Source organism: Pygocentrus nattereri, chromosome 20, assembly GCF_015220715.1.
Source record: "Pygocentrus nattereri isolate fPygNat1 chromosome 20, fPygNat1.pri, whole genome shotgun sequence".
Classification (NCBI taxonomy): Eukaryota; Metazoa; Chordata; class Actinopteri; order Characiformes; family Serrasalmidae; genus Pygocentrus; species Pygocentrus nattereri.
This window is the reverse complement of record NC_051230.1, coordinates 5,095,922-5,108,653: the sequence shown is the minus strand read 5'-3', so window position 1 is coordinate 5,108,653 and position 12,732 is coordinate 5,095,922. Positions and strand designations below refer to the sequence as shown.

General features: G+C 44.9%; 1 protein-coding gene across 1 annotated transcript in view; it reads left to right on the top strand.

Moving 5' to 3' along the window:
• Positions 1-11,621, top strand: part of ap3m2 (adaptor related protein complex 3 subunit mu 2) — a 14,755-nt gene extending 3,134 nt beyond the window's left edge. The window contains exons 2-9 of the mRNA XM_017718209.2: positions 679-969; positions 2,250-2,421; positions 5,089-5,226; positions 5,802-5,887; positions 6,388-6,521; positions 6,870-7,077; positions 8,722-8,866; positions 10,322-11,621. Coding sequence (XP_017573698.1) covers positions 697-969; positions 2,250-2,421; positions 5,089-5,226; positions 5,802-5,887; positions 6,388-6,521; positions 6,870-7,077; positions 8,722-8,866; positions 10,322-10,422 — 1,257 coding nt within the window. The 5' untranslated portion in view covers positions 679-696 and the 3' untranslated portion in view covers positions 10,423-11,621. The remainder of the gene's footprint in view (positions 1-678; positions 970-2,249; positions 2,422-5,088; positions 5,227-5,801; positions 5,888-6,387; positions 6,522-6,869; positions 7,078-8,721; positions 8,867-10,321) is intronic.
• The last annotated feature ends 1,111 nt before the right edge of the window (positions 11,622-12,732 follow it).

The window sequence follows — 12,732 nt, the reverse complement described above, 5'->3', positions numbered from 1 at the left end:
CGGTCGCTCCACTCAAACAGCGAACGTATAACTCCACGTTTCAGACGTTGCTGATGTATATTTGGTGACTCTTTTTACTCCTTGACCCCCCCCACTCTAATCATGTTGAGAAAAACTTGGAAGTGCGCCCCCTCGTGGTGACAGAGTGGTGTCGCTTTCCTTGCAGCAGCCACCACAGCTGTTGCTAGAACGTGGAAGTGTGAGATGGTGTTTTATATTGAACATTTATCGAACGCTTCTTAAAGTCATTATTGTTTTATCGGCCAGCCCTAACTGGAACTAAAGCTTCATGGATGTTGTGTTAAGACCCGATCATGGCTAGAGGAGGATGTACGTTGAATATCGCTGCTGTCGGAGCGAAGCACGTTTTCTCAATTTTTTACAAAATTTGAAAATGCCTGTTGTTCTTTACCTTGTGTCTGAATTTCATGACAAATGGTTCAAATTAAACGGCCCAGAATTGCTTGGAGAAAAGTCTGGTTCCATTGACTTACATTAAACGTGAAGCGCGTTTTTTCCTTCTCCTGTAAAGTTGTCATTTTGGAGATACGAGGTTTTGGTCTGACAGCAGCGATATGTTTACACAGTATTATTTCGGTGTTATATATTGACTGCTGACGTTTTCTGCTGTCAGTATATGTTTTTTGTGATGTCGCTCTGCTTTATGTGCGATTTCAGGCCCGAGAAGCTGCAAAGATGATCCACAGCCTGTTCCTCGTGAACGCTACGGGGGACATATTCCTGGAGAAGCACTGGAAGAGTGTGGTGAGCCGCTCCGTGTGCGATTACTTCTTCGAGGCGCAGGAGCGCGCGACCGAGCCCGAAAACATCCCTCCGGTCATTCCGACCCCACATCACTACCTCATCAGCGTGCTGCGCCACCGCATCTACTTCGTGGCTGTCATTCAGAGCGAGGTGCCGCCTCTGTTCGTCATCGAGTTTCTCCATCGCGTCGTCGACACCTTCCAGGTTCGGCCTCTTTCTTCCCCAGGGATACAACCCGCTGCTGCACGCAGTCATAAAGCTCCTTTCAAAGCAAAAAGGAAGGATCTTTAAAGGGTCACGTCATGGAAAAGCAAATATTCCTCACATTTTTAAAATGATAGTTGGAAAGAAATCCTCCCCAGGTTTTCGCTCCAGCCGCCTGGTCTTCTCTGAGTAGCTCAGACAGGCATCAGAGGCGTCCAGGCAGTTGGGATAAAATCCAGGGGTGGATTTTAACGTTCTGGAGATGGTTTTACCACCTTGGACTGTAGGGGGAACCAATGTTTCCTCCCTCTTTTGATATTTTGAAATAACATGCATGTTTCAGACCACACCATAATGTTTCCCTCCCCAGCCACACAGTCCATAACTAAAACTAAGCTGTAGAATCATAAACATATACACAGACATATTTACATATACCCACCTTTTCATCCTATAGCGGTTTAGCCCCGCCCATTCTTACTCAAGCACGGAGTGTTTTGGCCTGGCTTGCTTTTCAAACAAGATACAGAACAATCCGTTCAGAGGTCATTTGCATATCAGTCTTAAAGGCACAGTAACACAATAATAATTCCACTTTTTTTGTTGTTGTTGTTCATGAACTAAACATGCTGTGGAACTCAGGACACACAATGTTTTCAACATTTTAAAAAAGATTTTTTCTGAGATGTTCTCAACGAATTAATATCAGGCATAGCATTATGACGAGGGTCCATGGGGGTCCTGACCACTGAAGAACAGGGTAACAGAGTATCAGAGAAACAGATGGACTACAGTCTGTAACTGTAGAACTACAGAGTGCAGCTATACAGTAAGTGGAGCTGATAAAGTGGACAGTGAGCGTAGAAACGAGGAGGTGGTCATGATGTTATGCCTGATTGTTCCTTAAAAAGTTGAGTTTGCATACCGAGTTAGCATCTGCATATTGCAGTCTACACTGTTTATCCCCGAGCAGAATAGCAAAAAGTATTAATTTTATTCCACGCTTTAGGACAGTAGTTTAGAAAGGAGTAGTGCGATGTCTTGTTTTGTTTTTTTCAAAAGCGTTTATGACCATTTTCAGCATTTTAAAATGAATGTTGGTGATTTTTTTAAAAAAAATTTTTATTTTATTTATTTATGTTTTTTTGGTGTGAAATTGGTGCTTCTAGCATTGCTGTTCTGGAGCTGTCCTGAAAACATCATCAAAATCAAGTAGGAAAACGTGCCCATAGAGTTTAATTAGAAAAGCTGAATGCCCTTTACCTGCTCTCCGCTCTCAGGATTATTTTGGTGTGTGCACTGAAGCAGCTATCAAAGACAACGTCGTTGTGGTGTATGAGCTGCTGGAGGAGATGCTGGACAACGGCTTCCCTCTGGCCACAGAGTCCAACATCCTGAAAGAGCTGATCAAACCTCCAACCATCCTGCGCACCGTCGTCAACACCATCACAGGTAAGGATGCTTTTCTGCTTCTCTGTTTGTTTGTTTTTTCTGGGTAATTCTGCTTTGCTAGATTTCTCATTAAAGACCTGTTCACTGCACAGAGCACCGTCACCTCATCCACTGTAACAAGAAAACCTCACATGTTCAGAATGGAACCATAACACGATCAGGCGTAACATCATGACCACCTCCTCGTTTCTACGCTCACTGTCCAGTTTATCAGCTCCACTTACTGTATAGCTGCACTCTGTAGTTCTACAGTTACAGACTGTAGTCCATCTGTTTCTCTGATACTCTGTTACCCTGTTCTTCAGTGGTCAGGACCCCCATGGACCCTCACAGAGCAGGTACTGTTTGGGTGGTGGATCATTCTCAGCAAAGTGTTTAAATACTCCAGCAGCACTGCTGTGTCTGATCCACGCAGACCAGCACAACACACACTAACACACCACCACCACATCAGTGTTACTGCAGTGCTGAGAATGATCCACCATACTACCTGCTCTGTGAGGGTCCATGGGGGTCCTGACCACTGAAGAACAGGGTAACAGAGTATCAGAGAAACAGATGGACTACAGTCTGTAACTGTAGAACTACAGAGTGCAGCTATACAGTAAGTGGAGCTGATAAGATGGACACTGAGTGTAGAAACAAGGAGGTGGTCATAATGGTATGGCTGACTGGTGTGTGTGTGTGTGTGTGTGTGTGTGTGTGTGTGTGTGTGTGTGTGTGTGTGTGTGTGTGTGTGTGTGTGTGTGTGTGTGTGTATATATATATATATATATATATATATATATATATATATATATATATATATATATATATATATATATAAACACACACACAGTGGGGAAAGTAAATATTTGATAAACTGCTGATTTTGCAGGTTTTCCCACCTAAAAAGAATGGAGAGGTCTATAATTTCTATCGTAGGTACACTTCAACTTTGAGACACAGAATCTAAAAAAAATCCAGAAAATCACATTGTATGATTTTTAAATAATTAATTTGCATTTTATTGCATTAAATATTTGACACAATAGAAAAACAGAACTTAATATTTGGTACAGAAACCTTTGTTTTCAATTACAGAGGTCAGACGTTTCCTGTAGTTCTTGACCAAGTTTGCACACACTGCAGCAGGGATTTTGGCCCACTCTTCCATACAGATCTTCTCCAGATCTTTCAGGTTTCAGGGCTGTCGCTGGGCAACATTGAGTTTCAGCTCCCTCCAAAGACTTTCTACTGGGTTGAGGTCTGGACACTGGCTAGGCCACTTCAGGACCTTGAAATGCTTCTTATGGAGCCACTCCTTAGTTGCCCTGGCTGTGTGTTTCGGGTCATTGCCATGCTGGAAGACCCAGCCAGGACCCATCTTCAATGCTCTTACTGAGGGAAGGAGGTTGTTGGCCAAAATCTCACGATACATGGCCCCATCCATCCTCCCTTCAATTGGGATGCTGTGGGGATGCAGTCGTCCTGTCCCCTTTACAGAAAAGCCCCCCCAAAGTTTCCTCCAAACACAGCGAGTGGAGTTGATACCAAAAAGTTCTATTTTGGGCTCATCTGACCACAGGACCTTCTCCCATGCCTCCTCTGGATCATCCAGATGGTCATTGGCGAACTTCAAACGGCCTGGACATGTGCTGGCGTGAGCAGGGGGACCTTGCGTGCCCTGCAGGATTTTAATCCATGACGACGTGGTGTGTTACTAACGGTGATCTTTGAGACTGTGGTCCCAGCTCTTTTCAGGTCATTGACCAGGTCCTCCCATGTAGTTCTGGGCTGATTCCTGACCTTTCTCAGAATCATCCTTACCCCACGAGGCGAGATCTTGCATGGACCCCCAGACCGAGGAAGATTGACCGTCATCTTGTTTTTCTTCCGTGCTCTAATTGTTGCGCCAACAGTTGTTGCCTTCGCACCAAGCTGCTTGCCTATTGTCCTGTAGCCCATCCCAGCCTTGTGCAGGTCTACAATTTTGTCCCTGATGTCCTTAGACAGCTCTTTGGTCTTGGCTGTGGTGGAGAGGTTGGAGTGTGATTGATTGAGTGTGTGGACAGGTCTTTTATACAGGTAACGAGATCAAACAGGGGCAATTAATACAGGTAATGAGTGCAGAGTAGGAGGGCTTCTTAAAGAAAAACTAACAGGTCTGTGAGAGCCGGAATTCTTGCTGGTTGGTAGGTGATCCAGTACTTATTTCATGCAGTAAATTGCAAATTAATTATTTTAAAAATCACACAATGTGATTGTCTGGATTGTCTCTCACAGTTGAAGCGTACCTACGATAAAAATTACAGACCTCTCCGTTCTTTGCAGGGGGGAAAACTTGCAAAATCGGCAGTGTATCAAATACTTATTTTCCCCACTATGTATGTGTGAATATACAGGAGGAGGAAAAAAATATACCTTAAATTTAATGTAAGTCAGTGGAACCAGACAGTTTGGTCCATTCATCAATAAATTTACACACAATGTAAAAATCAACAGGCATTCTCAAATGATAAACGCTGAAAAACGACAGAAATGGAGGTACGATGTTTTGCTCCGACAGCAGCGAAATACAGTACAGTACAGTAGTGAGATGTAGAGATATAGGTAGTCAGTTTATAGCTGTTTCCTCATTATAAATCCCATCATGCGTATATCTGTAGCTTTTTCTCTGTGAAACAGGGAGCACTAATGTTGGGGAGCAGCTCCCTACCGGACAGCTCTCCGTGGTGCCGTGGCGACGCACTGGCGTCAAATACACCAACAACGAGGCCTATTTTGATGTGGTGGAGGAGATTGATGCCATCATCGACAAGTCAGGTATATAAAGTTTCCTATACCTGCGACGTTCTTGGTCACATTGGAAATGGAAAATTGTTTAGGTCACATCGTTATTTAGGCAAAACCTGTCCAAACGCATCCCGACTCCCCTGTTCAGTAACTCCTGAATTACTGCATTTAGCCCAGAGTTTTAATCTCCATAGGAAGTTGCTGCAGTTAGACTGGGATGCTCTGGAGGTCCCAGTGTTCAATGCCAAACGTGGGCTGGAGGGGTACAAAGCTCCTTTGAGCTACAGAGCAACTCCGCTCTCTGGAGTGATGGAGTGATGGAGTGATGGAGTGATGGAGCTCCACCCAGTTCCTTCAGAATGAGTTGGAGTGATCCAGAACTGACCATCCAACATCAGTACCTGACCTCACTAATGTTCAATCAGATCCTCACAGCAATGTTCAGCTTCTGTTGCAAACCCTACCCAGGCTGTTGCTGCAGCAAAGGAGGTCAAACTCCCTATTAATGACCTCGATAACTTAGAGTAGGTGTTTTTGCTGGTTACATCCCTTAAATGTTTATATGGTGGTCTGTTCATCTAACCTGCCTGTCGTCCCTCCTTTAGGTTCCACGATCACCGCAGAGATCCAGGGGGTGATTGATGCCTGTGTGAAGCTGACGGGCATGCCTGACCTGACTTTGTCATTTATGGTGAGTTCACTCCATTCCCAAAGGAAACGTACTGAGAGTTTGGACACGGGCGGAACGATGCAGACAAAATACTAGTATTACGAATATACAGTCCATTGATTGATATGTAACCTGACTTACCTAAATATAGGTGTTCATTCTTTAGACCAGGAGTTCTCAGCCTTCTCCACCTCGACACCCACCTGTTTATCACTGGAAAGCATGAAGGCCCACTTTTTTGCTTGAGAGTGTCATTTTTGGGCAGTTTCAACATGATGATGTTTGGCTGCCGACCCCCACAGCAGCACCAGATGAGTTTCATTGGGTGTTATTTGACCTATCGCCTCTCTCTCTCTCTCTCTCTCTCTCTCTCTCTCTCTCTCTCTCTCTCTCTCTCTCTCTCTCTCTCTCTCTCTCTCTCTCTCTCTCTCTCTCTCTCTCTCTCTCTCTCTCTCTCTCTCTCTCTCTCTCTCTCTCTCTCTCTCTCTCTCTCTCTCTCTCTCTCTCTCTCTCTCTCTCAGAATCCCCGTCTGTTGGATGACGTGAGTTTTCACCCATGTGTGCGGTTTAAGCGCTGGGAGGCTGAGCGGATTCTCTCCTTCATCCCTCCGGATGGAAACTTCCGGCTGCTCTCTTACCACGTCAGCTCGCAGAAGTGAGAGAACATCCTTCTCTTTCTCTTCTTGGCAATATCAATACAATCATAATCAATCATCTCCCGGTTTACTTGGAGAGCCTGTAAACGATAATAAAAATATATACTTAGTAGTAGCAGTTGCAGTATTAGTAGCAGTAGTATAAATGTCCAAATAAATTAAAGTTTGTGTTGATTGTCTGACGTTTTCCTTTAACAGCAGCTTTATTACACCCTTCTATAACCTAAGAATAGCTCCATTACTTAGCATTGAAGTCGCTCTCGTTACTGAATAACAGGCCTCAGTATGAAATAAGCCTGCAGTGTTAGGGGGTTAGTCAGTCTCTCTCTGTCTCTCTCTGTCTTTAGTCTGGTGGCCATTCCCGTCTATGTGAAGCACAACATCACGTTCCGTGAGGGCAGCTCTCAGGGCCGGTTTGATCTGACTCTGGGGCCGAAGCAGACGATGGGGAAGGCGGTGGAGTCGGTGTTGGTCAGCAGTCAGCTGCCCCGCGGCGTCCTGAACACCAGCCTCAACCCCTCACAGGGCACCTACACATTCGACCCCGTGACCAAGGTGCACATGTGAACTGAGCCGTCTGTGTGTCTGTGTGTCTGTGTGTCTGTGTGTCTGTGTGTCTGTGTGTCTGTGTGTCTGTGTGTCTGTGTGTCTGTGTGTCTGTGCTTGACCTGATGTTCAGGTACCTGTGGAGAACTCTGCTGATATGAAGGAGAATAGGGCTCTAGGTTTTACTATAAGGTGGCACTGGTAGTCACAGGTTATACCGTTGTATTATTTATTTATTTATTTTATTTTATTTAATTTTTGCAAAAATCAATTTTTGAAATTTTGCTTTAGGCCTATGAAGAAAAATACACAACTATATCCGTATCTACACCAATCAGGCATAACATCATGACCACTACACTCACTTCTACGCTCACTGTCCACTTTATCAGCTCCACTTACTGTATAGCTGCACTCTGTAGTTCTACAGTTACAGACTGTAGTCCATCTGTTTCTCTGATACTCTGTTACCCTGTTCTGCAGTGGTCAGGACCCCCATGGACCCTCACAGAGCAGGTACTGTTTGAGTGGTGGGTCATTCTCAGCGCTGCAGTAACACTGATGTGGTGGTGGTGTGTTGGTGTGTGTTCCGCTGGTATGAGTGGATCAGACACAGCAGTGCTGCTGGAGTTTTTAAACACTGTGTCCACTCACTGTCCACTCTATTAGACACTCCTACCTTGTCGGTCCACCTGGTAGATGTAAAGTCAGAGACGACAGCTCATCTGCTGCTGCACAGTTTGTGCTGGTCATCCTCTAGTCCTTCATCAGTGGTCACAGGACGCTGTTGGCTGGATATTTTTGGTTGGTGGACTATTCTCAGTCCAGCAGTGACACTGAGGTGTTTAAAAACTCCAGCAGCACTGCTGTGTCTGATCCACTTAGACCAGCACAACACACACCACCACCACCACATCAGTGTTACTGCAGCGCTGAGATTGACCCACCACCCAAATAGTACCTGCTCTGTGAGGGTCCATGGGGGTCCTGACCACTGAAGAACAGGGTAACAGAGTATCAGAGAAACAGATGGACTACAGTCTGTAACTGTAGAACTACAGAGTGCAGCTATACAGTAAGTGGAGCTGATAAAGTGGCCAGTGAGCGTAGAAACGAGGAGGTGGTCAGGATGTTACTTCTGATTGGTGTGCTTAGAGGCCCCAGATATTCTGTAATAACTCTGGGTAGGGAGAAGCAATCTGACCGAAACAATGTGCAACGTGCTCCTCAGTATATGGAGCTTCAAACACGCTGGGATGCCCCTGTGTTGGAGCGATGAGGTGGGTGCCGGACAGCTGCCACATCGTTTAACCTCCGGTTGCAAACCCACTGTACCCCTTCACTCAGTCACTCGACGACTTATCAGGATGGTGGTTTTGAGCAGCACGTTTTCATGGTAGTCGATGTCCGAGTGAATTTGACGTACCCTCAAAGCGTGTTATTCAGAAGATGGTACGGAAACTGGGAGCGATGGGATCAGTGATCCCTTCTCATGGCAGATGCCATCTGAAAATGGGAGATACAACAGAATATCCGGGGCCTCTTTCAAGTGAATCTCCGTGTAGAACAGTCACAACTGAGGCTAAAAAGCAGTGCTGGATCTTCAGTGATATAATAGTGCTGTGCTGGTGTTTTGTGTGTGTGTTTATGTAGCTGTTGTCATGGGACGTGGGGAAGATTAACCCACAGAAGCTGCCCAGTCTGAAGGGCACCATGAGCCTACAGGCCGGAGCCTCCAAACCAGACGAAAACCCAACAATCAACATCCAGTTCAAAATCCAACAGCTCGCCATTTCAGGTACAGCTGCTAACTTTATATCCTGAAAACAGGAATTTATTCCGTTCCCTCTGAGCACGATTTCAGCGTTTATCAGCTCCACTTACTGTATAGCTGGTCTTTGTAGTTCTACTGTTACAGACTGTAGTCCATCTGTTTCTCTGATACTCTGTTACCCTGTTCTTCAGTGGTCAGGACCCCCATGGACCCTCACAGAGCAGGGAGTATTTGGGTGGTGGGTCATTCTCAGCACTGCAACACTGACATGGTGATGGTGGTGGTGGTGTGTTAGTGTGTGCTGTGCTGGTGCAAGTGGATCAGACACAGCAGTGCAGCTGGAGTTTTTAAACACCTCAGTATCCTCCACCCAAATAGTACCTGCTCTGTGGTGGTCCTGAGGTTCCTGACCATTGAAGAACACGTTAACAAGGGGCTTACAGTCTGTAATTGTAAAACTACAAAATTCATCTTGGGTAATGAGTGTAGGTGTGGATAAATGTACAGATATACCATGATGGATGGATGGACAGATAGACAGACGGATGGACGGATAGATAGACATGGATAGCTAGACATATGGATAGCTAGACAGATATACATGGATGGATGGATGGATGGATAGACAGACAGAGGGATGGATAGACAGACGGATGGATGGACATATGGATAGACAGGTGGATAGATAACCAGATGGATAGACGGATAGATAAACAGACGGATAGACGGACGGATAGATAGACGGATGGAGAGATATATCCACACTTGCACATCATCCCTGTTGGAACAAAATGTCCAAAATGGTAGCGTTACAGGAGAGGGGGGGAAATGCTGTGTAACGTAATGGAAGAGGGGGGGAAATGCTGTGTAACGTAATGGAAGAGGGGGGGAAATGCTGTGTAACGTAATGGAAGAGGGGGGGAAATGCTGTGTAACGTAATGGAAGGTTGGCGTTTCTAATAAAGTGGCCAGTGCGTGGAAGTACAAGCTCGGCGTTTCTGAGTGGACGCTGAGTGTATCTGTGTGTGACGCGGCGTCCAGATCCTGATTATGATCCTTTAAAACTAAAGAAGTTGCTTGCTGTCCTCATATAATCTGGAGCAACGTGTTCTGTTCAGCCAGCTTTAAATACTTGGTGGACTGAATTAATTAAGCCTGGCCACTTGAAAATACTGTTAATGTTGTTGTTGTTATTATTATTATTATTATTATTATTATTATTATTATTATTACTGTTATAAAATGGAAGTGCGTTTATGACAGTACCGTGATTTGTCCACTAGGTGTCGCCTTTGTACAGTGATGTTAATTTGCTCCGTAGCTCTAATCTTGAAGGTCTGTGAGTTCACATGCAAATTCGGTTTGCACAGTTCCCTGTCGGCTCGTAAGTGTCACATACCTATACAGGAGTCGCCATGGTAACGTATTGTACAGTACGGACTCTCCTCTGACACAGTCTCTTTTCTCTTTGTCCCAAAGGCCTGAAGGTAAATCGCTTGGACATGTACGGCGAGAAATACAAACCATTCAAAGGCATCAAGTACATGACCAAGGCGGGCAAATTCCAGGTCCGGACCTAGAGACTGGCCACCCTGCAGCTTCCAGCCGACACCGACGACAACAAAAATACATCAGGGGGTCACAGTGGAAAAGCGGGGGCTTGAAAACGGAGAGTTTTGAGATGGCACGTTCTAAGTGGGTACGCATTTCAGGAATTTGGAAGAGTTCAGCCCACAAAAAGCTTAACAATCCATGAAATATTGCAAAGTTCCACCTGGCTTGATCTTACTCGGATAACGCTGTCTGGCTTTTGTTCGATTTCATTCATTTTTAGCAGTGTTAGCATTCCTGAGGTAGAAGCATTCCTATTAAAACCAGCCCGTTCTCTCATACGCAGGAGAACTGAGGGAACCGAGTTACACAGTCGGAAAAGCAGACACTAATCCTTCCAGGTTACCCAGACAGTAGTCCTACTCTTGCATTCCTTATCAAAACGACTCCTTTCTCATCATCCTGTTCTATTCAGATGGGATACGTGTCCAAAAGTTTGTGGACACCTGCTCATCCAGCGTTGAATTGGATGGTGTTAATAGTGAGTTTATCCCTCTTTGCTGCGGTGACAGCCTCTACTCTTCTGGGAAGGCTTTACGCTACTTTTGGAGCATTGCTGTGAGGATTTGATTGCATTCAGCCACAATAGCATTAGTGAGGTCAGGTACTGATGTAGGGTGAGCAGTTCTGGATCGCTCCAACTCATCCCAAAGGTATTGGATGGAGCTTCATCAGTCTAAAGAACACAGTTCCACTGCTCCACAGCCCAGTGCTGGGGGGCTTTATACCCCTCTAGCCCACTCTTGGCATTGGGCATGGTGACCTTATGCAATGGGTGCACCTTAAAATGTCATTCCAGCCTAAAACTAGCATTTAACTTATCGCTTATCATGTTATGCGATGTTCTTTTTTCCCCTCGGCCTAATCAGTGTATCTCTCATCCTAATCAGTTTGGCGGAATTCATAATTTCATATCCTTTGTGTGTTTCCGTCCATCAGTGTTCCCACACTACAATACCCAGCATGCATTGCGCAGACATGTCGTACAACTATTGGCATCTCCTCCACAGCAATGAAGAAACTCACCGATGTAGAGCCTTATAAATACAGATGTGATATTTGGACTCCTACAGATGGTTCTTCAAGGGTTCTTTAGTAAGACAGTGGTTCTGTATAGAACCATGAACGCTCAAACAACCGTTTGCATACTTAAAGGGTTCTTTGCATTGTGAAATGGTTCCTCGGATGTGGTTCTATATAGAACATATTTGAAACGGCACCTATAAAGCACCAAAAAGTGTTCTTCTATTTTTATGAGCTTGACATTATAATAATAGCAGAACCCTTTTTGGTGCTACATAGAACCATGGACAACATTCTCCATCGATCTAAAGAACTCTTTTTACCATGCAGAGAATCAGTTAAGCATGCAAATGGTTCTTTGAGTGTTCACAGTTTTAAAGAACTGCTCTCTCTACTAAAGAACCATTGAAGAAGTGCAGGAATCCAAATACAACGCCCGTATTTTTTAGCCTGTACTTGGATAGAACTCCTGAAGAACCGTCATTTAAGAGCGTAGCAGTAATGTTAGTTATCCCTGTTTATGCCCCTCCCACCTTCCAGATGCATCACCAGAAGGTGGGTTTCCGACTCTTTAAAACAGAAAATCCCACTTTTGAGACCATTGTGGCGCCACTATAGGAGGAAGGTAGGCATGTTTACAGCAGGTGAAGTTTTTATTATGGCCAGAGTAGCTGAATTCTCTAATTAGAGGCACTGTCCAGATACTTTTGGATCTATAGTGTATAACGATTTGGGATAAGACTACAGAGATTACCTGCACCTCCCCATATAAGCGTAATTTTGTTCAAATCGTGCTTCAGAAAAACCTCCACGTCCTGTTTGTTCCACGTTTATACTTCTTTATATTTTCCTTTCATCCTTTCGCCACGATTTCTCTGTTTACTTCGTTCTCACTGTGTGTTGATATTCCTCCTCCTCTGAAGAGCGAGGCAGAGAGATGACTCACGGCTTTAGTTTAAACGGGAAACTCGCGCGGCCCTCTCATGCACTTCCGGTGAACACTACCAGTTTTCCAAACTTTCTCCGTAATTAAATGGATGATACATAAACAAAGTCAGAGTGTTTTCATGTGAGATGCTTGGTTCTAGAGGAACTTCAGTATTGTTCACAGTGGTGGTGATGGGAACCAGACGTCCGATGTCTCTAAAAGATCAAGTGACCCTTATTAGTCCCACAGCAGGGAGATTTGACCTCCGCATTTAACCCATCCATGCAGTGAAACACCACATACACACTCGGGGGCAGTGAGCACACTT